This window comes from Calypte anna, chromosome 3 (assembly GCF_003957555.1).
Source record: "Calypte anna isolate BGI_N300 chromosome 3, bCalAnn1_v1.p, whole genome shotgun sequence".
Classification (NCBI taxonomy): domain Eukaryota; kingdom Metazoa; phylum Chordata; class Aves; order Apodiformes; family Trochilidae; genus Calypte; species Calypte anna.
In genome coordinates, this window is record NC_044246.1 from 94,627,037 (window position 1) to 94,654,862 (window position 27,826).

At 37.6% G+C, this 27,826-nt stretch overlaps 1 protein-coding gene across 1 annotated transcript in view; it reads right to left on the reverse strand.

Annotated features, from left to right (window-relative positions):
• MYOM2 (myomesin 2) overlaps positions 1-27,826 on the reverse strand; it is a 74,724-nt gene that overhangs the window by 36,638 nt on the left and 10,260 nt on the right. The window contains exons 3-15 of the mRNA XM_008506198.2: positions 27,431-27,550; positions 24,782-24,920; positions 24,454-24,611; positions 23,484-23,576; positions 16,508-16,596; positions 16,369-16,419; positions 15,925-16,089; positions 11,739-11,900; positions 10,348-10,489; positions 8,564-8,763; positions 7,396-7,449; positions 4,727-4,854; positions 1,750-1,933 (exon numbers count right to left, since the gene is read on the reverse strand). Of these exons, the coding sequence (XP_008504420.1) occupies positions 1,750-1,933; positions 4,727-4,854; positions 7,396-7,449; positions 8,564-8,763; positions 10,348-10,489; positions 11,739-11,900; positions 15,925-16,089; positions 16,369-16,419; positions 16,508-16,596; positions 23,484-23,576; positions 24,454-24,611; positions 24,782-24,920; positions 27,431-27,550 (1,685 nt within the window). The remainder of the gene's footprint in view (positions 1-1,749; positions 1,934-4,726; positions 4,855-7,395; positions 7,450-8,563; positions 8,764-10,347; positions 10,490-11,738; positions 11,901-15,924; positions 16,090-16,368; positions 16,420-16,507; positions 16,597-23,483; positions 23,577-24,453; positions 24,612-24,781; positions 24,921-27,430; positions 27,551-27,826) is intronic.

Genomic DNA, 27,826 nt, shown 5'->3' on the forward strand with positions numbered 1-27,826 from the left:
TTCACAACTTCCCTGCACAGTCTCTTCAACATTGCACTGTTGTTCCTATTTCACTTAGAGAGAATTTACTTTGCTGCAATTTGTGACTGTTGCCTCTGCTTTTTTATCACCTGGCACTGCTGAGAACAGTTGAGCACCATCATCTTTGTAAGACACCAAATTAAACAAGCCCAGATACCTCTTTTTGCAGGTCACATCCTGATCAGCAGTTGGGAGAGCCCTGAAAATTATTAATCTCACCACAATATAGACACTCCATGGCTGGGTACAATTGGGTAACTTATGGCAACATCAGCCAACTTACTCTCCTGGCTTCAGCTGTCACAGTGCAAGCAGAGACATCTAGAGCACCTGCAGGTGCCTACAGAGAAACACCTAAATTTATATGTTAATCTCAAACTGAGTAAGCTTTTGCCAATTGATTCAGTCACATGATATTGTAAATTTTGATGGCCTAAGACACCTCACCCATCCTCTCGTGTCTGCTCAAGAGAGAAAACTACCCCCAATTCCTCTGTAATTATTGCCATCCCCACAAAATTGTCTCAGCTACCCTCAAGAATAACAAAAAGCACTCTGTGCAGGCAACTAAGAGGAGCCATGTGCAGCTGCTGTATTTTAGCTCAGGTGGTAAACTCTATGTATTAAAATACTGCTGCAGTTTCTCTTTAAAATAGCATCTTCAGCTTTCTGCTTTCAGCTATAGCTATGATTTATTCCAAACGTCTTGCATTAACCCCTAAGGGATAGCCTAGTTTCTGTAATAAGTGAAATAAAAACATTTTCCTTCCCTAAAAGTAAAAAAAATAAATATAAACATTTTCCTTCCCTACCTCAGGGACTCCAAAATGGTTTAAATGACTTATACATATTAATGAAACAACAAATCAAGAATACATAAAATCAATGGGTTTATTTCATCACGTATAGTTAGAGATCAAAGCTAAAAGTGATGGATTATATATTTTTTAATTATAGTAAACACATTGGGAAGGGTATATATATATCAGTATTTAGTGAACTCGTTTTTATCACATATTGTAAATTTTTCTTATATTTCTATCAAGAGTACTGGTAAGATACATGCTCTTAAGGTGACAGCTGTCAATACATGGGGCTGTTATTTGGGACCTCTGCAAAACTGCACGAATAAACCAAATATTTGGGAAACAAGATTAATAAGCACTCTAAATTTTCACTCATGTTTTTGAATGTGGTGTAAGATAAACACATCATTTTCAATTGGAAATTTACCACTAGATATTTAGATGTATCTTCTGAATGAATCCCTTGAATCTACTGACCTGCATGGCACAGGAATTCAGCACCAGTAGTAACTTGCAGCTTTGAATACTAAGAAGTGAAAGGCTATCTTACCTAGCTAAAAATGGATGGAATTAGGTAGTATTACCTGAGCCAGATTTTATGACTATATAATTAGTGATAAAGCTGTCTTACAGTACATTTTGACAACTAACGTTAATAGAGCACTCTGAAGAATAAATAAATTAATGTAACTTTTAAACAATTATTTGTGTTAGCAAGGAGATATGATCATTAGGAAAATTTAGGAATGTTCTCAAGATGTAGCATCTTTGTCTTTTTGAAATCCTTCACAGTATTGAACACAAATGGATTCAATTACTACTACTGTAATTATTCTCATCTAATTGCAATGAGAGTCGTCTATTTTTATTTTGTAAAATATCAATTGCATTTAATATCAATGCCTTATGGTTAGTGCCTTACCAACAGTATCTTGTGGCTGAATAGGTTCTGTGATTTCAGATGGATCACTGATGCCATGCTTGTTTGCTGACAAGACTCGGAAAACATATGGTTTTCCTTCTGCAAGGTCAAACACTGCGTAGCGAGGAGATTTTACTGCAACCTGTGCATTGACTCTTTGCCAGCTTCCACTGCCAACCATGGACTACGAAAAAAGCAAAAGAAAAGAAAAAAAGAAAAAAAACCAAATTAAATAAAAAGTAAGAAGCTGTGAATAATTTGTCATTTGTCAAAAAATGAACATATTGCTGTACTGCATGCTGTCATGAATTTATTTAAGAGCAATAAGAGAAGGTACATTCTCAAATGCCTCTAAAATATGCAAATTCTCATAGCTCATGCATTTAATTACTCTACAAAAGGTCTGAATACCTCTCTGTCTCCCTGCCTGTCTAGACTTCAATATATGCATACTTGTGTATACAGCTAGCCTTCAATTAGGGACATGACTGTCAACTGTGATTGGTCCCAAAAGAATTATTCACATGTCCTGCAAAACTCACTTGAACACCCAAAGATCTGGTATTAAGCAATCATGTGGTAATCCAAATTCTGCAGAAAGCTGGATAGGGGGATCTTACTTTACCTACTGCTTTATGTATTCTGTTGAGTAAGGTTATGCCCTTAAAAGTAGTTCATCAAATGAAATAATTACTTTTTAATACTGTCAGTGCAGCAGCTGAGCTAATCATAATCACAGGTGCACATGGAAGAGAGCCAGCAAACCAGTATTCTCTGAAAGAAGTCTCCCTGCTGTCCATTAAGTTCCCCACGTAAACTGTTGACCTAAACCAAAACTTAGTCATGGAATCTTTCAGCAAATTTAGGAAAACAAACGCACCTAGTTAATAGCTTAAGAATTCCTTCAAGCACAGAAAGGGAGAAAAATGTACATGTTTATAAAATTTTGGCACAGACAGTCTGGGAACAAAGACCCATGGACTGTAAAATTCTTGGAGGAACAGTGTTGAGTGCTTGGAAACTATCCTGTATAAAAGTAGTCCTACCACAGATAAATAATAAACTGTAGCCAGTTGAAGCACACATATCAAAGTCTTTTTTGTATATACTGAACTCACCTAGTGTTTTCAACAGGAAAAAGAAACATAACAGCCATTTTCTTCATAATAAAAAATATGGAAAATACAAAATAAACATTATTTTGCCATATCATCTCTTTACTGTCATGAAAATTATGAGTTGTTGCATTTCATTTTCACAGAGGAAAGAATCAACATCACATTTTAATCTGTAGTTTCATTTGATTTCTCTGTTAAACTATAATTTTAGGGGAGCATTGCTATACAGCATAGAGAACTCATTTCTATTTTGTGTTTCTTGAAGCTTTTAAATATTAATTTTTATTCTTTAAGACTGAATTCTTTATCTGAAATAATTTAATTAGAAATTGTGTTTCTCTAAATTAACAGATGACTGTGAAAGCCAGAAACAAACATTCACCATGCCCTGACTAACCTAATAATATGTGTATGTTTTTATATTCAATAGATTGAACATTCAGGTATTGATCAGTATAATGAGCCTTTTTTTCTAATAATAGCATTTTAGTCTTCATTGTAGTTTTCCTCAGTAAGTTTGGCATTTAATTAAGATTTTTTTGTGCATGATTGTTATTGCTCTACACTGTTTCTCGAGCTATACAAAGCCCTTCCAATAAAACAAGCAGATAAATCTTTTTTCTAAATTATACTTAGAATTAAATATGGTGTACAATCAATGACTAGAAATACAGAAATTTTCATTATTTCTTTTAAATGTGAAAGATGGAGTAGGAGAAATCATGGACATGCTTGCTGGATAATTTATGTAGTGACTGAACTTAACTTTATTCTTATTGTTCAACATCCAGCAGGTAATGGATGATGAAGAATATAGAAATAGGCTATAAAGGTCTTTTGAAGTGGACATTTTCATGTGACTGAAAAGACAAGATAAAGGCTGCTAAAAGAGGAGTGATGTGAACAGAATGATTGGCTGGGAAATGAATTCTCGAGGAATGAGAAGAAAAAAAATTGTATGTAAGGGCCTGAGAAAAGGCTATCACAATATTCAAGATGAAAATTGAATATGTGGCAGTTTTATAGACAGTTTTAGTGTTTGTGTGTTGTTAAGATGAGGCATGTGCTAGAGGCATAATTCATAAAACCTAAGTATAGCTTGGCATGTAAGAGTGAGAGGTCAGGTTATGAGGCCAAATTTACCTGCTGGGGAATCTGCAGCAAGGAGGATTATGACCTCTGGCTGTAATTCAATATACTTAATTTAGTAACCTGGCTTGGGGAGATATGTTTCTAAAGCTTAGTAGTTAAGATGGGAGAAAAACAAACCTCCCCTACTGTGGTCATTGAAGTCTCCCACTGAAGTCAAAGGGAAAAGGAAAGCGACCATGAAGACTGCTAGGGAGCAGTGAACATGAGACAGGCATCTGCCCCTCTGCTGACCTTAACAGGGAATAAATTGAAAATGTCAGGGTATAGCAGAGGCTGCTGTAAGCCACCAAAAAGGAATGTGAAGATCATATTATGAGTGACTATTTCTTCCTTGCTCTACTACAGGATTACCAGAAACTTCCCTTTGATACAGTCAGACTGAAAACTTCCAATCTTGCCTCTAGTACTTAAAAACCTTAAGATATTTCTTTCCCAGTAAACTACTACATTACAGATGTAGTTTGTTCTCATTTTAGACAGCAGTAAGCAAATAACCCAGGGGCACTCTTTTCCCTGGACCTTGAATTCCAATGCTCATTAAATCATGATATAAGACATTTGATTGTTCATGCTTCTCTAACATTCCATTACCAAATCCCCCAAGACCTCAGAAAGTGTTAGTTTCATTGCTCCTTCTGTAGTTCTAAAAATTAGTTTAATGTAATTGCACACAGCAATGAAAGAAATGCCACTGTACAGTACAGTACCTTTTCAATGAAATATGTCACTGGCTCCCTGCCACGAGGAACAGGTGGCTCCCAGCTGAGTACAACATATGTTCTGCTGATTTCTGAAGCATGTACATTGGTGGGAGGGCCTGGAATCTGAATATGGCCTGCAAGAGTAATAAAAGTAGTGAGTGTTAAACAGCAGAATAACCCCTGGGTCAGCTAACTACATGCTCGTGCTACAGCTCAACTTTCTAAATCCCTGAAGTGCAATGCTCACCTAGTAGGGCCTACAGTATCATCTGTGCAGTTCATTTCCTCATTTGAATTAAATTTTAAGAAATTAAGATTCAGTATTAAATGTTAATTATTTACTTTTTCAGTAAGAGTTACATATGCCCCCTGAAAACCTGTTTTTTTGTCACATTTCTTTTCTTTGATCATGTGTTGCACAGAATTTTTTGGAAAAAAACCTACTTCCTATATGCAAATAAGAGATTTTTTTTGATCAAAGACAGAAGTCCAAGGAGTTATTATATGAAATTAGATTAGAAGAAGACTGGAAGGGAAGTACAGTAAGGAGAAAATCAGGTTGAAACAAAGCAGAAAGCATAAAAGGAAGAAGAATCTATTAGCAATGTATCCTGCAAGGTGATGGTACTACTAGCTGAATACTCTAAAGCCCTTCTAAAAACACTGGATCAGAGACAAAAAAATCTATTACCAGCTCTCAGGTGACTCCAATGGTTGACATGACCAGATCAAACCCCACTTCCCACTCACCCTGCAAATTTACAAGGAACTTGAGACAGGCCCTGCATACCCTGGGCCGGGCTGGAGGAAAGAAGCATGGACCTTTTAGGGTCATGCTCACCCACCACACCATAAGTAGAAGTGGTTTTCCTACCAGAGTGATTGTAATGGCATAAAACATCACTAGATAGGAGAGGCTTGGACCTATGACAGAGAGCTTCAGGCATAGCTACACCAATCTCAAGAAACTTCCTCTTGGTAATAGGTCAAAAATAGTAACTCAGCAGATACCAACAAATATTTTATTTTTATTGCTTGCAATAGAGAAAACAAAAAGTTTTTTTCTTTTAAGGTACATCATGCCACTTTTCAGGCTAGCAGGGAGCGTATGTCCTCTAAATGGTCTGGATTTGACATTAAAATAGAGAAAAAGGTTTCAATATTAATCTCTATATTATGGAAGTATCTGTAGAATCAGCCAATGTGCACTTAAGTTACTTCATTGTGCATTTTACCCAACAAAAAAACAGATTTTTTAAAAGCAAGATGACATTTCAAAGAAAATTTATTTTCCTCAGTGTTTCTATATTTGATTTCCTTCAAATACAGATTTTATTTCAGAAAGCCACATAAACTGGCTGAGTTAAAGACAAAATTGCCAACATGCAGTCAAGAAAATTACTGTAATCCTTCACAGCATAATGCATAAAGTCAAAAGGTTTTCAGTTGGTTTCACATAACTAAATTTCAACATGTTTTCTTATGCACTTGAAAAACACAAAGCTGACAAAATTTTCAATGGTACAACTGTGGTACAGCCTCCTCTCTCAACATGAAAGGTTATGCAGCACTAAAAAAGAAATCCATTTGTGATCTACATGATCACTTTTTTAGAAAGTGTCCCCAGTCTTGGGGGACATATTAAAGTAATGATCTATACAAGCAATGGTATTGGGTTATTCACACTCCTTTATTAAATACACACCTTCATGAAAAAGAAATCCAAATTCAATTTTTCATGCATATGCCAGAGTGGCCATTTAACATTTCCAGTCATTCTCAGGCAGTCCTGAGAACAGGTGTTCTTGGAAGACAAAGAAGTAAGACAAATGTATCCTGAACCTATAAAGTGATTGTGTCCCTATAATATCCATATGAATTCATTTAGGATACCATTGTAAAAATAGATAGACTTCATCTGTACTGCTGTATACAGGACAAAACATTTAACGTCTGAATCTCCTTCAAACCACACCTGTTTTCAGTTGGTTTTTCTTTTACTGTGCTATTATTTGAGTTACAGATTGGTAACTTCTGTGAGAGAGTAGGCAGAGGTGGTTTTTTTACTACTTAGCCATTATAATTTACATTTTTGACAGCTTAAGTGAAAAGAAGCCCCCACTCAAATCACTACATATAGAAACAACTAAAGACAGAAGAAACTCAGGCTTTAATTCAAAAGTTGGCAGTGATCTCTTCAGGATTTACAAGGAATAGCGATATTTAGTGCATAACCTTAACCTTAAAAACAACCTCTCTATTCAGCCAGATATATTAATTAAAGAATTGGGCTAGATTGCACAAGTTTCCATGAAAATTGAAATAACTTGCTCACATCATCAAATTTAGTCTAAAAAGATACATTTAGGTCCCAGATGGATAGGAAGAAAGGAAATGTGGGTGATCAAACACAAGGTTCAGCTGTTTAAATTCAACTTAGCATTAGCCAAAGCAAAAGGCAGGAGATGCTGTCTAGGGTGTGATGTTCTCTGTCCTTTTATACCTTACTTTTCAGTTGTGTTCTCTCAACCTTGCGAGCCAAAATATCTGTCTTTATTTACTACTATAAAAAGCTTCCTCACTAAGTGGATTTCTTTTCAAGCTATGTTTCTAATTATAATGACAAATTCCCATGATATAGACAGATGGACTGAAATAAAAGAAATGCTACATACCTTCAAGGTCATCCTTACTGATCACGATTTTTCTTCCTTCATCCACATGAATAGCTGTTAAAGAAAATAATAAATAATTTCTTGAACCATTTTAATTTATTTATAAATTCATCAAAGTACTGTTCATCAGCTTTTCAAAAGCCTGTATAGCTCTACTTCTATAACCTTGTTATTAAATCTTTCCACAGATGGAGTCAACTTGAAGTTATACACTTCTTCATTCACTGTCAGGAAAACAGCATGACAAGGCAGTACTAAAAAGCAAGAATCATATTCAAAGTAGGTGGATTCAATTCTGTGGCAGATTGTATCATGAACTGGACTTTTGTTATAGAAATAATCATAAAGGTAATGGAAACATACCATATTCAACTCAAATTTTACAAGCAACATTGAAGCAGTGCTCTGCAGTCTTCCTAATTAATTTAAGTCCACTCTGAGTAAAAGTAGCACACAAAACAGAAGGTGTGCAAGTACATTATATGTGGAATCTGCACAGGGGTTTAGGACAAGGCTAAATCAATAAACTGCTCCCTAGAGCAAGCCAGCTTACTCTATTCATGGAGAAGCTCTCATAAGGCTCCTTTGCAGCCTGCAGTGCAAGAGATTGTTCATTAGACTGGCTTTTTCCATCTATCAGGAAAGTCACAAAATCATAGACCCCCCCAACTTGTAGCATGGGGTTTTATGCCAGGACTGGTGAATCACTGAGAAAAAAAAAATGTGGAAAAATAGCAGTCTGCTGGCTGGTGAATTCCGATGACAATTTTTATACTTTTTTTCATCCAAACCAGATGCAGTAGATAGCTTTTTCAGAAGTCACTATCAGCAACAACATTGTAGGATCTGAGCATCCTCCCTTTCTTCCCAGTGCAAATGATTCAAGCTTCCAGGGCATATTAAACCTTCTGAAAACATTGCTCCCTGTGATAATGAGAGTGTGTATTTACAGGTAAGGAAAACCAGCCCTTATTTAGATAAAATCCCAGGTCCTGCCGAATTGTCTGTATGGACCTTGCTATGCCAACTACATTACCCACCTTGAAATCAGTGACAATTTCAACCAGAGGAAGAAATAAACTCTGCTCTTTAACTTAACTAAGAAAACAGAATCTGAAAAAAAACATGAACAAATAATCAACATCCATTTCATTCTTTCATAACCTACTTTGTTTTCTCTCCAGGTCAGCAGGGTCAAGCGCTTTAATTGGTTCAGAGACTCGAGAAGGTCTGCTAATGCCAGCACTGTTCACTGCTCTCACACGGAATATGTAAGATCGCCCCTCATAAAGACCAGTCACAGGATACTTGCAGATTTTTACAGGAGCATCATTGCACTGGACCCAGTTTTCCGAGCCTACTTCACATCTTGGAGTAGCAGAAGACAGCATTTATCAGTATTATCCCCCAAGAAATATATACCATTGCACACACAGCAAGTCAGAATCACAAAAGTCATCCTTAGTAAATTGAGGAACTAAACCACACACCTCCTTAATGAAAGTCACACACTTTATGCACTCTTTCCTTTGATCAGACAACTGATTTCCACCTTGCTCATATTTATTCATAATGCAATTGCAAAGGTCATTTTTCCTGCATAGTTTTTGGCCTTTTCAACTCTCTCTGCTTCCCTTACATTTGGTGCTCTTCTTTGTTGTTGAAAGGACAACTTATTCACTTCTATTTTTAACATGCATCCCCACAGAGAATTTTCCAACTCTTTTTCATCATATTTTTAAGCAAGCATCTTTGTGCTTTTCTCCCCAATAATAGATGGGCCACGGAGCGCAAGAGTCATCAAGAAGCAGAGTGATGTCCTCATAACAGGCTTCTTTGTGTGTACACTTGTGGCTTGTGTCCTACCAGTACATACTTCTGTGGAGAAGATTGCCTTTTGCCCTGACAGCACCAGGAAAAATAGGGTCATAGCCAAGGGTTCCTTGGTACTGCAGTAATCCAAGCAAAATATCAAAAGGCACAGATGAAGAAATTATGCACAAAGTAGGTGAAATATTCCTATGATCTATGCATTACAGAAGCTTGATATAAATGATAAAGTCCCCAATGCTTAGGTTAATTTCTTCATAATAACTGCCATTCATAAGCCAACATTTTGCAGCAAATCTCAGACAGTTGTCCCTGAACTAGACTGAATTACAGGGCAGCAAGTACCAATGAACTGCAAATGTTGCTTTTAAGTGTAGAGCTGTATGTGATACTATTTCAGTACTGTTTTTGCTTACTGAGTTTCAGACACTAAGGATCAAACGTTCTGCTCTGGCTACAAGGAACAAGCATGCACTTCAGTGGAAGAAACATGCAAAATAGCACTTGAATCCCTTGATCCTGGGCTCTCTGCACTGAGCTGAAACCCAGCAAAGACCAAAGCATATTGGAGGAGAGAGGATTGCCCTTCTGATTTAAACTACCAGCTCCTGGGAACCCATGCTCTGAGCTTCTGCTGAACCACAGTTAAGGCATAAATTAAAAGATAATGTAATAAATCCTAGATTTCAGCTTTTGAAGTATATAGATTAAAGAGAATAAAGAGACTATTCAAGATGACCATGGATTCTGGCTTCAATAAATTGAATATTACCAAGGCTCATTCTCTGATTTGGCCACATCCATACTACTGAACAATTTTAATGTCTGATCAAGTGTGGTTTCCTCCAAATTATTACTTGAAATGGCCCCTGGCCCTCACTAACTCCCAGACTATGCCCAGAATTGCCTGGAAAGGCACTAGACTATCTATGCTAAAAGTCTGCCAGGGAACAATCTGGTAATTTATCACAGTAGGATACCAAGCGCCAGTGCCTAGGATCTGAAAAAAAATCATCTAAAGAACCCATGTATCAAAGAACAGAGTTTTAGGGTTTTTTTTCCTTCAGAATATATTTGGGTTTGCTAGTGAAAAAAAATAAATAAATCCCAGTGTTTACATACTTGTCAACAAAATATCCAATGACTGGGCTTTCTTTGGTTGTGTTTGGTGGTTTCCAGGTGACAATAACATAGTCTCTGTTAGCATCATGGCATTTAACATCCATCGGCGCCCCTGGTGCTCCCGCAATCAGTGCTTCAGCATCTGGATCACAAATAAAAGTACATCAGCTTTGACCCTGCCTCCTATGAAATCTACCACAAAGACAAAAGGCAAGTTTCCAGTTCACTGTGCTTTTTGTTTATATGAATGAGAATCCAAATATTTTGTTACAGACTAATTCATTGCAGTAATGAACCAGGCCCATAATGTCCATATCTCCACATAGATAAAAATGTCTGAGGTTATTTTTGAGGGCAAAAAATAATTTTGGGGATCAAACACTCATTACTTTTCATAAAAATTAAAAGCCCAACTAGGTCATGTATTTTTTATGCTCTCTCTCTCACTAAAAGCTGTAGCTCAGTGGATACTCAGGAAAGAACACATAACTGATAAATCTTAAGGAATAAAAAATTTTCAAAGTCATTTCTGGTACATTTCTAAGGCTACTTTTAATTTAAAGTCTTGCAATACCAAGAATAAGTATTTTTTAAGTAATAAGTAATCACAAATAATCAATACTCCACCATTAAGATAACCTGTGACTACATTTTGAGAGGGGTTGACTGATTTGGACCCGCATCTCCCAATGAAATCTCCCAACATATAAAGGATGGAAGGTCTCTCCCTTCAGATAAATGTTTCTATATCACAAAAACTTCCTGTAAAGAGTCTAAATTTACAGAATTTAATCTTAATCAGCTATGAGGTGGCTGGTGCTCCGTATCAGTCACGTCCTACATGAAAAAAAGGCAAAAGGCCAGCAGAGGACACTAGAGACTCCAGAGAACACAGCTCAAGCCCAGGTTCCTGGGCATGCAAAAGAATCAGACATAGTATGAAATGGACAACTGAGGTACTTAAAATTGAAGAAACACTGCAATAAAAACTTGTAGGAAAGTTACTATACCCTAGTGGGCCTATTCCACCTGGTACCTTCTTTCTTAGAAAGTAATTGGGAAATAGAAAGTTTTACCAAATTGTTTCTGATGGGATCAGGGTAGCAGAGTGCCTTGATCAGGACATTCTGCAAAGCCCTTGCACTAGTTGGTGATTTCTTTAGTTCTTCTGGGAAAAGAGTGTTCTCAGGAGCATGCTTCTCATGAAGCTCCATGTTCATGTAAGGAGACTGGTTTTTCTAGCACAGACTACTATGTCAGTCAAATGACTATGAAACACCTAAAGGATGGATTTCCTTTTTACTTCAGTCAACACCTGGGTTTTTTTACCAAAACTCATCTTTTATATTGCTCTTTTTAAATTCTCCCCAAGAAACAGATTAAAAGTTTACCTTTGACAAATAGGTATGCACTGTATTCACTCACTCCACCTTTTGTAATCATACGCAGGGTGTATAAACCTTCATCATCTTTATTCAGATGGGTAAAGGACAGAGCTGCCTGGCCTTCTCCAAAATACAACTTTGTCCACTTGGAGTCCTTTATCAGAACATCTGCGAGAGAAGACACATTACTGATGTCAGCCAGAATAACCTACATTCTAGAGCAAATCTGTCCTAACCAGGGGCAAAACCTGACATTTATACCAGCTTTATTCAGATTGATGGGGTTTTGATGTTAAAAAATCTCTACAGAGAGTAAGCTGCATCTTTCTAAACTTAATAAGTGAATTTTAGAGAATATAAAGTCTCAGACTATGCCATGCAGTGCCAACAACAGTATTTCCATCACTATAATTTTTAATATGCTGGAAGAGAAAAATATTTTCCACATTTCGAAACAATGAAATGAAAACCTGCCATACCCTATAATAAATGCAGGGTAGAACTTTGTTCCATTTCTAATAAGTTTTGCTACCTGTTCAGGTCATGTATCAGATTACTCAATTTCTTCCTCCAAGTTTAAATACCAGATTTCAGTTTCATCTCAAGACTGCTATAAATATACACCAAATTTAAATCTTCAATACATGCCTGTTGAACAGGGAATAAAATTAAATTTGAATCTCTCACAGGTGAGAGGTGGTGACCCATGATTAATGCAAATTAATCTGATTGCCCAGTGAAACCAGAGCAAAAGAATGAGCAGGATATCTTATTCTAGTCAAGGGACTTTTTCATATCACCTTTTTTAATAATTGATTTGATTATTTTTTTTTTTAGATTCCTAAGATCTATTGCAGACTAATTTTTTTTTAAATCAATGCAGCAAAACTGTATTTAAAGGAGATGAATGTCTATAAATGTTTATTATTCTATTGCTTAAATACACTTCAGAACAGACATTCAAGCAATTGCAGAGGAATCAGTTTTCCCAGATAGGAGCTGAATTGTGTAAGAAAGTAGAAAAAAATACATATTCAGATAATAAAGCATCTCGAAGACACACATTACTAAACATACAGCAGTAAGTCATATAATCACCTAAGCATACAGTTGTTTTCTGAGATGCATACAAAGTACTTTGAGTCACATTCCTTACCATAGCATCCTTATCATGAGATCCTTACCTAGGAAATCTGTATGTCCCCTTTCTGTCATGCATGCCACTGTGGTACTGAAACTCTACTGTGTTGAGAGACATGAAGTATTTTGAATTACATTAGAAAATGTCTTCACCTAAAAACTTAAACCAACTGTGGAAACTCATAGAGGAAAAACAAAATGAAATGACCAGCACCTCTGAAAAGCAGGTCACTTATTTAGACTCCTAGTCTGATGGAATGGTAGACAATCTAGTTTGAATATATAGAAACTGTAGGCAAGCCTGTATTGTCTGCTAAGGCCAGAGTCATCCATTTCCACCCTTGATGTGTACCTGAGGCCAGAATCTGTGGAGGCAGCTGTGTTTGGTAAGAGCAGAAAAACTTTTATCCTTCAAAAAAATAAACCCTCGGAGGAAGTGTGACTCAAGCCACACATGTTGTTTTCAGTACATGAGATAGTTTTCCTGAAACATTACTCTGCTCAAAATTCACAGAAAGCATATAGAATAGTTATACAATGGAAGCTTTTCATCATATGTTTTTTCTGCTAAAGTTTCAGCTAAATTCTGGACTCTGATTTTTCCCTCCGAGTTAAATTATTTGCTTCTAGGTAACAGTTATAAATGGTTGTAGAATGCTGAAGCATATAGCTTTATAATATTTATATTACATTAGATATCAATAACTGAAAGCTCCTGTTACCAGGTAAATTCATATCCAGATTAGATATACATTCCTGAAATATTGTCTTTTTCTAGTTCTCTCAGAATCTTAAATTGTTTTAAGTAGGCCATGAATCACAGACATCATACTCATGTTTGTCAAGTCTCAAACCACTTCAGAGGATTTGATGCAGCTGACTTATATGCCCCTAGGAGTCTAATAGACATCCTCAATAAGATTCAGTGGCATGAAGCTTATTAATGCTAGATAAACACATATTTCTCTTGTGCATAATTATTAGAATTAAATCATACATGTCCATCTCAGGGATTTAGTTCTCATTATTTGACTAAAACAAATTGATTTTTTTTTAAATACAGTTTGTCTTAATACAAGACTAGAGAATTAAGTAATATCTCAAAAACAAAAAACAAAGAAAAGAAAGTCTAAAGCAAGTGATGTTATTAAGTTATTAACCTCCTCATTGTTTACATTTATGCATTGCCTCCAGCTCTCGAGAGACTGAACACCTGGATCTGTAGCACACAGCAAAGTTTCACAGTGCATGAATTCCTGGAATGTTTGGGAACAAGTACTTCCAGCTGAGGCACCTGTGCACTTCTTGGAAATATTGTGATCCATGTATGTGCAACAAAGGACCAATACAAGCTTGTTTACATCATCTTATTTCCTGTAATATAACTAGAATAATAGGATGAAAGCCTATCTGACTCACTAGGAAAAACCTATAGGCTTCAAAGAGACCAAGTTTTCATCTCAAGATTTCACAGGGAAGGTAAAATAAGTTCAAATGAGGAGAGAAACAGAGAGCACAGTATTACTACATATCAAGATGTAATTATCTTAGCATCATCTAGAGCTACACTGGGAAGGCTGTAAGCATTAGTTCTCCTGTGCACACTTGCAAGAACAATTCACACTGGATGAAAAGTAGATTGATATGGGGTGTACCTTGAAAATTAGGAATAGTATCATAGTTGCCATTCCAAACTCAAAATTTTAGAGGTTTGGCACTGTGAACACCTGGGTCTAGTAGTGTAGAAATTAAAGGTACCATTGGTGGCATACATCAGAGTAAAGTGAGAGATTATTTACAGCAATTACAACTCCCTGTGCAACTCAGTAGAAACACAACTGAATTCTAAGATGAGACTTAGATTTTAGGTTATTCACCAAACAAAATTTAATTTTATTTCCTATTTTTTGTTCTAGTAATACCAAATAGCTCCATTAAAATGAAGCATCCATAGTGATAGATAAACAGGAATGAAACAGTAAGTGGCAGCCCAGTCCCTAAAGGACTGAATGGAAATCCAATCAAAACTACTGTGTACAATAAAAGCATCCTTTCTCTGATTTTCCTAATCCTGAATTTTCTTGATTGCCTTATAAATCTTACTGTCACTTCTTATTTTATGCATCAAACCTTGTCAGCTATGAAAACTTCTACCACCTTGTCTAGGACCAGTCCAAAATTCAACCTTGGGAGTTCACCATTCTCAAATGTGGCCTCTTTGGGGTAAGGTCCCCCTATTCACAAACAACCAAGGCTTTCCTTAAATCCTCAGACAGAATATTTACCTAAGAATCCTACACAGAGATTGTGGTTGGTGAAAAGTGGTAAGCTAAATAACTACCATAGTCTGCCAATCATTAAACTTTAAATTGTTTGTTTCATTTTTCAAGACTTTTTTTGGTGCAGTGAACAAACACTGCTCATTCAGGGTTTGTGTACTGTCCACCAGAATATATGGTATGCTTCAGTCTTGTTACTTTCAGCTCTTCCAGTTAAGACTGCTACTGCTTCACCTTGCATAGCCTAGTTTTTCAGTACAAAACTGGCAAAGAAAGCAACCTAACTATATGGCATTTAAATAGCAGAACAAGGGCATGTGTTTCAGGCCTGACTCCTATAAATATTTCTGAACTATGCATGAAATTGATTTTAATATAAAATACTGGAGTAAAATGGAGGTGGAGGCCCAAGCCCATACCTCAGTGGTACAGATTTTAATTTACTGCTCTGTGAGTATCTATCCTTCAGCTCAGTGGTTGCAGCATTCAATTATAAATCAAGGACAAATCTAGGAAGTGAATCTGGACCTTCTCCTAGTAAGTAAATGTCCTAACTATTGTGTTATTAGATCATATGGGATTACCTCCTGTTTCTCTACATGCGTGGTCGAGAAGAGGCTGGCCAAGTCACTTAACTGAAAGCTAATTCTAAGTTGATGTATTTTCTCTATTCCAAATTTATTTCATAGAATCTCATGATCTAAGCCTCACCTGTGTCTTCAGTGTTTCTTCCAGCATTTTCCAGGAAGCTTCTATTCAATGTACCAACTTACCATCTCTGTACCACTCAACACGAGGTCGTAGTCTTTTTAGGTCTGGGGTCACCACCATAGAACACTTCAGGGTCAGTGTTTCACCTTCAGTTGCAAAGGTGACTCCAAACTTCTCCAGAAACTCAACATCAATGTGGGTGAAGCAAACATCATACGACAGGGGCACTGTGCATGAGAAAATTAAAACATCTTGAGTATAAGGATATCTTACTTGGCACAAACAGATTACTGTCTGATCTGAACAGGATATGGAGTGCTCTGTTAAAGACTATATGTGAGAGATAAAACTGGGAAAGCAAAAGCATCTGGACAGACCCTATTGTAGCTGAATCTTTAGAAAGCAAATCCAGAAGCAGCAAGTTGTATCCAATTTTCTCATCTGTAAAGCGTTACTCTGATAAGAGTACATAAACTATCTAAGCAAAAAGAGAAAAAAACACTTACAGTTGAAGGGCATTATCCCAGCTGGGTGAGGCTCTTCACCATCTCTAAATCCTATAAATCAACATACAAAAGCATTCAATGACATGAGCATGAGCATGAATATATTTTTTTCTTGTTTTAATAACGAAGGAGTACTTACTTCGAACAACCACAGCACAATTAGTTGATGCCTGCCCATGGACATTGGTAGCAACTGCTGAATAGGTAGCAGAATCATCAAAATCAGCTCTGAAAAAGGAGGAAAAGAGATGATTCTTCGTGTAAATACAAATTCTCTTCTTGACTGATATTACAAATCAATTTAAGTCAACCCTAAGGAAAGTGCATATAGCTCTTTGCTGGTGTCACACAGTGCAAGATGTTGGTGAAGGACAATCAGAAAGCTGGTCCTGTTTTTTATTGCAGTTTTATCACAGCTTAGTGTGCAGGCTGCATTAAGTTGAGCGAACTGGAAATGACTTTAGAGGATGATCAAAAGGAAATAGCTGGAGGATGCCAGTCTGGCTATTCCCTTTCTGCATGTAAACTTCTTCCTTAATCCATCCTGCCCTTCTGACATGTATTTTAAGAGAGAGACTTGGAAGAAAAGTACATGTGATGGTTGCAGAAATTCCTCATTCTATGACTATTCCCAGCAGGGAGATACTGGCACTTTTTGCCTCTTTTATATCTCAGGCAGTCTAAAGGAAATGATAAAAAAAAAAAAGGGAAAATGACAACATTGTATAAGGGCATAATTTTTTTGCTTGAGATTACTACTATTATTATTATTATTGATAGTGGTATTAATATTATACAATAACTTTAAAATGAAAAATAAAGCAAAAATTAGTTACTGCATGTAAAATGAGACCCAGCAATTTATTGGCTCACTTACTGCGTCATTTCTTGAAGAAGTTACATTAACAGATATGTGGCCAGACATTAGGACAGTGGAACCAACTTTGATGTCCCACTTCTTTTTTTATTTAAAATGAGGCCAGTCAGGAGAAGAATTATTGACAAAAAATTGAAGAAAAAGAAAGAAAACTAAACTATGAGCAAATATATATTTTTGGTGAAATCATTTGAATTTACAGTTGAAATAAATTTATTTGCTATGTTTCTGAAAAAAAAATAGTAAATATAAATGACTAGAGACTAGAAAAATTTAAAAAACTTTTGGACTAGTCTTCGGTAAAATGCAGAGTGAGATTTCTTCGATTCTCCTGAAAGAACTCAGTTCTGATGAAGAAACAATTTATGAAAAAGGTAGAGCACTTCATTTTTACCTTTCATAATTAATATTTTCATTTACAAAAAAATCCAAATTTATTTTTGCTTTGTTTTCATAAGCATAACCAAATGTTGTGCTCATAAACATACTAAATACTCTAATATGAAATCAAACATTTTAGTTTTGAAAGAACTAAATTTTTTGGCCCAATTCAATAAGTTCTCTTGAACTTTTCCACTTGCCCAGTATTCTACAAAATTGTCTGTCAAACAAAAGTGTCAATTTTTTTTTTATTTCATGGAATTTCTGTTAGGTTGACTCATCAGCTATTAGAGTGCTATCTGAAACACACACAGTGAAATCCTCCTTCTGTGTAGCTCATTTAGTAGTACATTACTGGAGACTTCCCATTACAAGATACAGTGATCTGCATGCACACAGTTTCCTCTCAGAACAAATTTGTATCTTCTTGGCAACTGCTAGATTAAAGGGATGAAATTCTGGTTACACTTGTCTTCTAAGAGGTTATATATCCCAGGTGTGAGAGAAGACAGAATATATAAAAGTGTTAGATGTGAATTTCCTAACAGGATGCCAGTTTTGGGGTATGTAGCATCTGTGACAGGCACATCAGACTCCTATTTTTCAGCTCTTACTTGTATTCTGGACAGTGTCATATAACAAAAATGATACTATCTGCAGTGTGATATCTAAAACACCACTTGATGAAAGCTCTATTAAACTGAGATTTATCTCTTTCAATATACTAGACTAACAGCTCCTCCTGGAGGCTAATCTGCAGCTGCACATCCCACAAAATAAAGAGGTAAAATACAAAGTACAATTAATTACCTAAACCAGAGAGGTGAGTCCTAAGATTAGGCCACTTAACCAAAAAGCCTGCAGTTTGTTATGAAACCCTTGAGAATCCTCTTACACTCTGGGCAGGAAAAATAAATCTAAAAAAATTTTTAAATAATTGAAATACTAGGCTCAATGTAATATAAATATTTTTGTTGTTTTCAGAAAATGTTTTCTTGTTGTTTTTTTTATTACCAATATCTCTTCACCAATCTGCATAAAGCTTAGCTGATTCTGGACTTGCTTGAAAGCTGTCAGACTTGGCAACATTTCTTTGCACTAACTTCTTAAAACAGGAATGTTTTTTCTTACTATGTCAGTGTCACACTATTTAATATCTGGGTGATAAAATGCAAAAGCAAGGCAAAACTGCAGACTTCCCTCCTGAGACATGTGTCTATCCTGAAACGTATACAATTCACACATTTTTGACAGGCCAGTACAGTGTCGTGCTATAATGAAACACTAAAAAAAAAAATGAGGCACCTGAAAGACATCTTACAAGAAAGGGCATTGCAGAACTGATTGCACTGGAACTGTAAGGTGTTTCCCCCACTCTGCACTTCATGCCTAATTTAAGGAGATATCTAGAGTATACAGAGAATAGTACATATTCTATTTAATAGCATACATTATGTATTACTAAATTAAACAATGTAAGATAGTGTCCCCAGAAACTGGATCTTCATCACCCTAGTGCTGATGTGTTAAGAAAAGCCTTTGGCATGCCTTAGTGTTTTCCAGCTCTCCAAAAGGATTCCCAAACACAGGTCAGGAGATTTCAAGGATCCATTGCCAGAAACAGTCTGGACATGGCTGTCCATGCAGGGCAGCAGAATTAGCCCTTCCCATGCCAGGAGGCCACACTGTGGCAGAAGATGTGTTGAATTTACTATGGCAAGACTGCTAAAGTGCAATTCCTAGGCAGTAGTGTGAAGTATATGCCTGACCTTCCAGAAGAATGGTGCACAAAACATGCTGTATTTTTGAGGTCAAGGTCCCTCTGGATGGCTTCCCTTCCCTCCGGCGTGTACACACAGCACACAGCTTGGTGTTGTCAGTAAATCTGCTGAGGGTGCACACAATTCTACTGTCCATATCTCTGACAAAAATGTTAAACAGCACTTGTCCCAGTACTGACCCCTGAGGAGCACCACTCATCACTGTTCTCCATTTGGACATCAAGCCCTTCGACCACTGCTCTTTGAATGAGACCATCTACCAACTCCTTATCCACTGACTGGTCAGGATGGAAAGCCACAGGATGGAAAGGCTCCAACTCTCTTTTTGTCCCAGGTAATACTCAGACTGAGGACTATTCTGGGAGCTATCTAATTCCCTTTATGCTAAACCCCCTAGATTGCCTAAACAGCACTGTAAAGTGCATCGAGTGAAGACCAGTCAGAAACAATATTTGAAGTACTCAGGAGGCAAGGTGTGGTCTCTTTAACAGTTATTCTTGCATCAGGAAGGAGAATGTTTTCCAACCTTTACAAAGGTCAGATAAAATATGCATGGAGTATATTTAGATAGCATGAAGTGTTAGTGCAGAGCTGTATCTGTCCCAAGGTACTAATACTTTTTGTGAAAATTAAATTGCTCTGAATCCACATGAGGTTCTGAAGTGCTAATGTTTGTGCAGAGAATATTCTCCAGGCGGATATATCTGTTTAAAATGCATATATTCACCCATCTGTCTAGAGTAGATTTAAGCAGAGGAATTAAGAGTAAAATAACATTTTTGCCTGAATTGGAACACAATTCAGTGCATGTCAAGAACAGGAAGCAGAACATAGTAAAATACACAGAGTTAAAAGTACCTCCTTTGAATTCAAAAGACAGAATTTACAGTATTATGGCTATATGGCATCAAAATGTAGAAACACTCACCAGGATTACCATCTCATATGCTGATTTTCCAGTTAGACTGAACCTGACTGATTCTTTTTTGTTTGTTTGGGTTTTGCTTTTACTGAAGAGGGGACCTCTGTTGTGAGGCTGCCAATTCCGTGACCTCCCATCTATGGGAGCTGATAGGGGTCTGTGACCGACAGCTTTTAACAAGACCACAGACCATTTCATTTGAGGGCTGTTGTTTGCATTTCAGCGAGGCAAAAAGAGCAGAAGTACATCATGCCTGCCACCTAACACTGTCACTGGTACTGCATGGCTGTGACATCCCAGGAGCTGCAGCTGATCACCTGCTGAAGCCCCTGAAGCTCAGCATCTCTGGCTCAGCCTTTGCCACAGCACCTCTGCTCTGCCCTGCTTCCGCCTGCAGTGTGAGGGGGCTGGCCTTACTCTGTCTCTCCAAATTAAATCATTGCCAGCTTTTCATGCCTAATCAGACTAAAATAGCCCTGTGCTGACTGCATGGTGTCATTTGGTAAATGAGAAGTGTTCATCCAATTTTTAAGCCTTTTTTCCGCAGCGATGCTGGTGGTGCTGAGGAGCAGAGGGCATTGCTGCGGAGGGCTGGCGGCAGCAGCAGGTGTGTCACTGCTCTCTGCTGGCTCTGTCACGCCGTCCTGCTGCTGCCACCACAAACCTGCTCTGCCTGCAATTAGCAGTCCTCCAGTGATGACTTATTGAAACAGGAGAGGGCCCTAATAAAAGACAAAGTTTGCCAAACTTTGAACCTTGTCTAGGTGTTGACTGTGCAGCCCCATCACACTGACAGAGCTCTGGAAAACCAAACTTCCTTCCCAGCTCCGACCGTCATCCAGCGCCCACCCTGATCACCTGCCTACCCAATGATCCCCAACCCCTATCACCCACCATACCTCTATGCCCCCTCTATGCCCCAGCCAACCCCCCAGGAAATATAAACCAGCCATTCACAACTGCATAAAGCCAAGCATTTCATTTACAGAGCCATCACAGGACAAAGAGACAAAATCTGTCACTAACCAAGTAGTAACAACTAAGAAATTCAAAGTGTTCGGATTTTGAATTACTAAGTAATACACTAAGGCAGAAAATATTTTGCAGCTGTACAATAAATCAGGTGAGGGATGTCCTCATCTTGACTACCTCTAATAAAGAAACCTTTCTTGTGTTCTGCCTGTCCACAGTTAAATTAGGAGGGATAATGAAATACATTTTAAATAGACCCCCATGTTCTCAGGCATATATCAATCACTTCAACTACCAATAGCTATCCCCCAGTAGATTCCTCACAGTCTGCTCTGATTCACCTATCTGAGTGAGGTGAAAGATGAAATGAACCACTACCCCAATTCAGCCCTAGCAATATCTCTTCTCCTATAATTATGAGATGTGCAGAAAATACAATGAAACTACAAACCTCATTTCTACACTGCTCAAGGGAAACCTTAAACACAACTGAAGAAGCCTGAAAAGGGTAAGAAAGCCACACTATCTGATATGATGGCCCTGAATACATGCAGAGAATGTGGTAAATTGAGCACTGAACATCATAAAAATATGAGACAGATAAACGAAAATGATTTGGTTACTGTATAGTCTTATGGGCCCTTGAAGATAGAGAACAGAGTCCAGTTACTACTTTAAAATTACAAGGTTACGTTCTGGTTTTGGTACCTCAAGAATTTTTCCACTGAGATCAAGAAATACTCATAGGAATAAATATCACACTTGCATCAGAAGGAAAAGTTCACTGCCCAAGCTTCACTGAAGTGCTAGAATGGTAGCCAAGAAATTCCAAGGCTGTTCTGAGTGGCTGCAGATCAGATGACATGCAGTTCAGCACTTTAATGTGAACAGCTGAGAAGAGCAGAGAAGTGGATAGGTAGAAAATCCCAAATGTTCTTCTTACTGGAAAAAAATAACACTCCGAATACGTGTGCACATAGATATGTATGGAAGATCTAGAGTTCATTGATATATGTTTGTATAATATATATATATTTAACCACAACCTATAAATCCATTGTTTTCGGTTAAAAAACCACCTAGTACTGGACTAGGACCAGTCAGCTCCACCCAAATCCTGGGGGTGGAATATTATGAACAGTACTCATATGTACTGCTACTAATTAAGAAGCATCCCTTAAAAAGCAATGAGATAGCAGTTCCTGCTGACAGCTTCTCTGCAGGGATATGTTTCCCCCATCCTGAGCTATGGAAAGGTGAAGAGTTAAGTTGGACTTTGTTGCAGTATGACAAAGGCAACTATTCCTTCCCAAAAGCAGAAGAAACGATGCACTTATTTTCTCTAGTAATGCCACAAGACTGTGCTCAGGGCTGCTTTCATTGCTGACAGATGGAGACAGGGTACAAGATTAAATGTCTGGCTATCCCTTAGCCACAGACATTACAGCTGTTTCAGCACAGCTGATGCTCATGTTCTGGAAGCATTAATTTAATTTGATTTAATCTATCAATTTTCTTTTCAAATACCACAGTGATACCCTCACTTTTCTTTGGGTCTTTTTATTTTTAAAAAAGGTTTGCAACAAATCTCATGTAATATGCAATATTTCTATTGTTTAAGACTGGATTAGTTTTGGAAACTGTTCTACCAAGGAATTTCTATACCACAAGATTAATATAATTTTGAAAAATAAAATAAAATAAATTAAAACATTTTTTCTTTAAATTATACCTCCTTACCTTTTTGGAGACCAAATAAAAGATTAAAAAGCAAAGAGTACCTAACATAATAAAGTACCTAGCATAATAAAACATATACTGACAACTGCATATCCTTGCACTGACCAGATAAAATTTTGCTTACCTTTAAGAGCTTCATCATGACAAAAACATAAAATAAACAGTCAATTTTCTATGTTCAGTACTGAGAAGATTATTGTTATAAAAAAGGAAGTACCATTCTTTCTGGTACCTATCTTCCTTTATATTGCTGGGGTTAAATAATAAAAATACCTAATTTTTCATTTAATCTTCATGATCAAGTATTCAGCTATTCAGTGAACCTTCTCTAGCCTAAATATAACAACTCTCTTGTAGCCTTTGTCTGAATTTTCAATTGTATTTGATAAAAACCACTTTGTGTAGAGTATAAAAAAAAGTTGTATTCTCTAGAATAATCTACCTGTTTATATGCAACACGTGTACTCCATATTTGCTTTCAATTCTGTATTTTACTGGATCACTTGCAGGGGTAATCAGTTCCTCATTTTTGTACCTGACAATCAAGAAAAAAAGAAACCCATTAATATTAGCAACCATATACTGCATTAATTTAGCAGATTTTACATTCAGGTATCATTTACTGTCATCCAAGCTATCTCTATAAATCTTCCATATCTGTCTAAAGTATTGTCCAGTATGTATGTATACATACACATCGGGCTATGAAGGAAAAGGGGGACCATCACTGCAGCAAGAAAGTGGAAACAGAAGATGTGCACCCAAACAATTCCACTGAGCAAGCAGTGGAATGACTTGAGCTTTCTGGTCCACAAGACCTGACCCAAGATGGGAAGCAAGCTTTGTCTTGGATCACAGCAAAGTACTTCAGCACAACCAAAGGAAGAAGCAACACAATTGTGCCTCAGGTTAGATCTTCACTAAGATGAAGCCTGGGGTTCTCACATATTCAGGACACAACTTGCCTGGAGAGAAGGGCAGCTTCAGGGACATTACCCTCATGTCCACCACAACAGAGGCTGACACAGAGCAAACAGAGATACAGCCCAAGACAAAATGGTGCTGTGCAAGTTTACCCATATTCAGCAAGAGGCTTGTGAGCCCTGAGTATTTTGTTATTTGAAACTACATCATCAGGCAATTCAATGACCAGAAAGACTAGAAATACTTGCCACAGTCTGCCTTCTGACCTGCTTTCATTTGCTTCTCAAACTGCAGAAGGCCATTCAGAATGCTGCCCTCCCACTCCTTCCACTCTAGTATCAACTGCTACAATCCAGAACATGTATGAGGATTATAAAGGGTGTTTAACATAGCCATTATGCATGTGGCAGTTATCTGTTATGCCATAACTTCCAAATGAAAAAAGCTTAACAACATTTTTTGAGGGCTAGGAAAGACCAGTCTCTTACCATTGTACAACAGGGGTTGGAAATCCTTGCACAGTGAAGCAAAGGCTCACAGACATCTTTTCCCAGACAGTGTGAGACCTCAGGCGGACTAGGATTTCAGGAGCCCGACTTATACTTTCCTCAACAGCATGTCTTTCCAGAGCCATCTTTTCTTCTACCTATTAAACACAGGTAAAGAAGCATCTAGCATCAGACTCAAATGGGGTAGAAGATCTACTCTTAAATTCACAGAAGTAAAATATGTTAAATCACTATTGGTGTTTGAAACGCAGGCTTAAATTTCAATATATCTTATTTGGATAGGAACAAAAAAGGTTCAGCACTCTACCATCCTTTGAATATAAAGTCTATCCAGGTGTTCTCTTGCATGGTGCCTGGCTGTGTGAATCTCTTTTTCCAAAGCAGACAACTCACTGGCAAACCGTATCCTTTTCTCATCACTTGCATGAGACTTTTGTTCATGAGTCCTATAGGACAAGAAGAAATATCAGGTAAGAGTAACCAATATGAAGCTTTAAGATTGTCACTCATAAACTTTAGTCAAATGAGGGCTCTGAAACCACATCAATAAGATGTAAAATCTAGTTAAAGAATTATTCTTATAATCCATCTGCCTATCATAATGAGGATGTGAAATTAATTTGAATTTTCTTTCCTTTTCCCCTGCGTAGATAATGCCACAGCTTCAGGTTTGAAAGCTGGCAAGGCCATGTTGACTGACTCCATAGTATTATTCCTCTGGTAATCAAGATAAAGAACCTGCCTGGCTTCCCTATGGCTCCTAATTTTCCTTCCCATGAACACAAAAAGGTAGAGGGGTGAAAGCATAGTCTGTTCCTTTGTGTTCACACCCTAATAGGAGCTGGGACATGCTAACAATGTGTCCTTGGCTAATGGTGTGTCCTTCCCTTCCCTGGGAAGCTCTGCTAGCTCCATGGGCTATATCAGCTGACCTCACCTGAAAGATACAGATCAAGGATTTGAGGAACTGCTGCATGCAAAAAAGTTGTTCTCGGACAAGGGTCAGCAGGTATTATTATATAAACTATCAGGAAAAGACAACTTTTTGAGAAATCTGTGGGTTGTTCCCTGAAAACCCTAACTCTGATCATTCTTCAGAATTCCTGAAAAACATTTGAGACAATTTTTTTTTAAGAGGATCTGTCTCAAGTTTCTGTATTCATGCTGATACAATAAGCATACTACTCTTTACCTTGTCATGGGGAAAAAAGAAGGGAACTGAACATCAGAAATTTCTTACATGGGTGTCATTCTAGAATACTGCAAGATTCTTAAACCATAGCCCAACATGCCATGGAGCAAAATAAAAAGACTTTCATGAAACTTGCTGAACAGTATATTGAGACACTATTTGTCTGGTATTTAAAAATATTCTCCATACCATTTCAATGTGCTTTAAAAACTGGTTTTGTTCTGCCATGTGTTTCTTTACATTGCTATAATTTAAAACAGTTTTTAAGAAGATAAATTAGAGTATACAAATTAGTTTGGTTTTCCTGGAACATTCTGCTTCAAAATAATCAAGTGTTTGAACCACATTAATGTATGTGATTTTCACAACACATTTTCTGCAAACAAGGCAGAATTCATTCTTGTGGTGTAAATTCTCTGTGTGTCTCCAGTGGACTCACTGTAGAGCAAGGCAGAGCAGAAACAGTCAAATTCACTAACAGCAATATTGTCATCAGCACATTTATATAGGACTTCAAGTTTACTGATGACACAAAGCTGGGAGGAGTGGCTGGCACCCCAGAAGGCTGTACTGCCATTCAGAGGCACCTAGACAAGCTGGAGAGTTGGGCAAGGAGACGTGATGAATTACAACATGGGCAAGTGCAAGGTCTTGCATCTGGGAAAGAACAACACCAGGTACCAGTATAGGTTGGGGACTGAGCTGTTAGAGAGCAGCACAGAGGAAAGGGACCTGAGGGCCCATGATCCAGCAATGTGCCCTTGTGGCCAAGAAGGCCAAGGGCATCCTGGGGTGTGTTAGAAGGGGTGAGGTTAGTAGGTCAAATGAGGTTCTCCTGCACCTCTACTCTGCCCTGGTGAGGCCACATCTGGAATATTGTGTCCAGTTCTGGGCCCCTCAGTTCCAGAAGGACAGGGAGCTGCTTGAAAGAGTCCAGAGCAGAGCCAGAAAGATGATTAAGGGAGTGGAGCATCTCCTTATGAGGAAAGGCTGAGGTCTCTTCAGCTTGAAGGAGACTGAGGGGTGACCTCATGAATGTTTACAAATATGTAAAGGGTGAGTGTCAAGAGGATGGAGCCAGGCTTTACTCAATGATGACCAATGATAAGACAAAGGGCAATGAATGCAGGTGTGAGCATAGGAAGTTCTATGTAAACATAAGAAAAATCTTTTTTGCTGCATGGGTGACAGAGCACTGCCACAGGCTGCCCAGTAAGGTTGTGGAGTCTCCTTCTCTGGAGACATTCAAAACCCACTTGGACATGTTCCTGTGTGACCTGCATTAGGTAGGTGGTCCTGCTCTGGCATGGGGGGGTTAGACTTGATGATCTCTCAAGGTCCCTTGCACCCCTAACACTCTGTCATTCCTGTGATATTAAGGCTGTAACTGAGGAATGACAGTAATACATGTCTTCTTAATACTAAGGAAATAACTCAAAATATTTAAATTGGTCCAAACAAGAAATTCAAGAACAGTTGGGTAGATCTGCTAAAAAGTGAGTTTCAGATTAATAGCAGATACTATATTATTTGGCTTTAAAGCTGTTTACAAGGGTCAGAGTGGGGATTAAGGGTACAACTCTGAGTTGAAATATGAGATAGAAAATGACACTCAGTCACTCAATATTCCAGCCAAATAGATTAGTGAAGAAGTGACAGAGAAGCCTTCAGTTTTGCCAACTCCAAAAAGAGCCCTGGCAAAAGAGTTATACAGAATGGGACCAAAGCCACTACCCAGGTCAGATGGGACCAATAGAGCTTTACCTTTTTCTGGATTCTTGTATTGCTTCATGAGCCAAGGTGCGTGCCCTCCTGGCACAGAGTCTACATGTCGTTCTTCCCAAGCCAGATGATTCATAATAAGCAGCCTGTCTGGAAGCAGCCCTTCAAATATTAAAGATATTGTTATAACCTAGCAATTCTGGTAAAACATGAACTCACAAAAACCAAAGAAGTTATTTCAAATGAACTGAACACCATGACTGAGCAACTGCTCAGTGGGAAATTTACTTTGCATGTCTCACTAAATGCACTAAGGCACTTAGTCTCACTTGCTCTTCAAGGGCTTAATGTCCATCATCTGTCACTGAGGAACATGAGGCATTTTATTTCATTCAGTATTATAAAATTTATACTTACCTTAGTCACCAGTCATTCAAG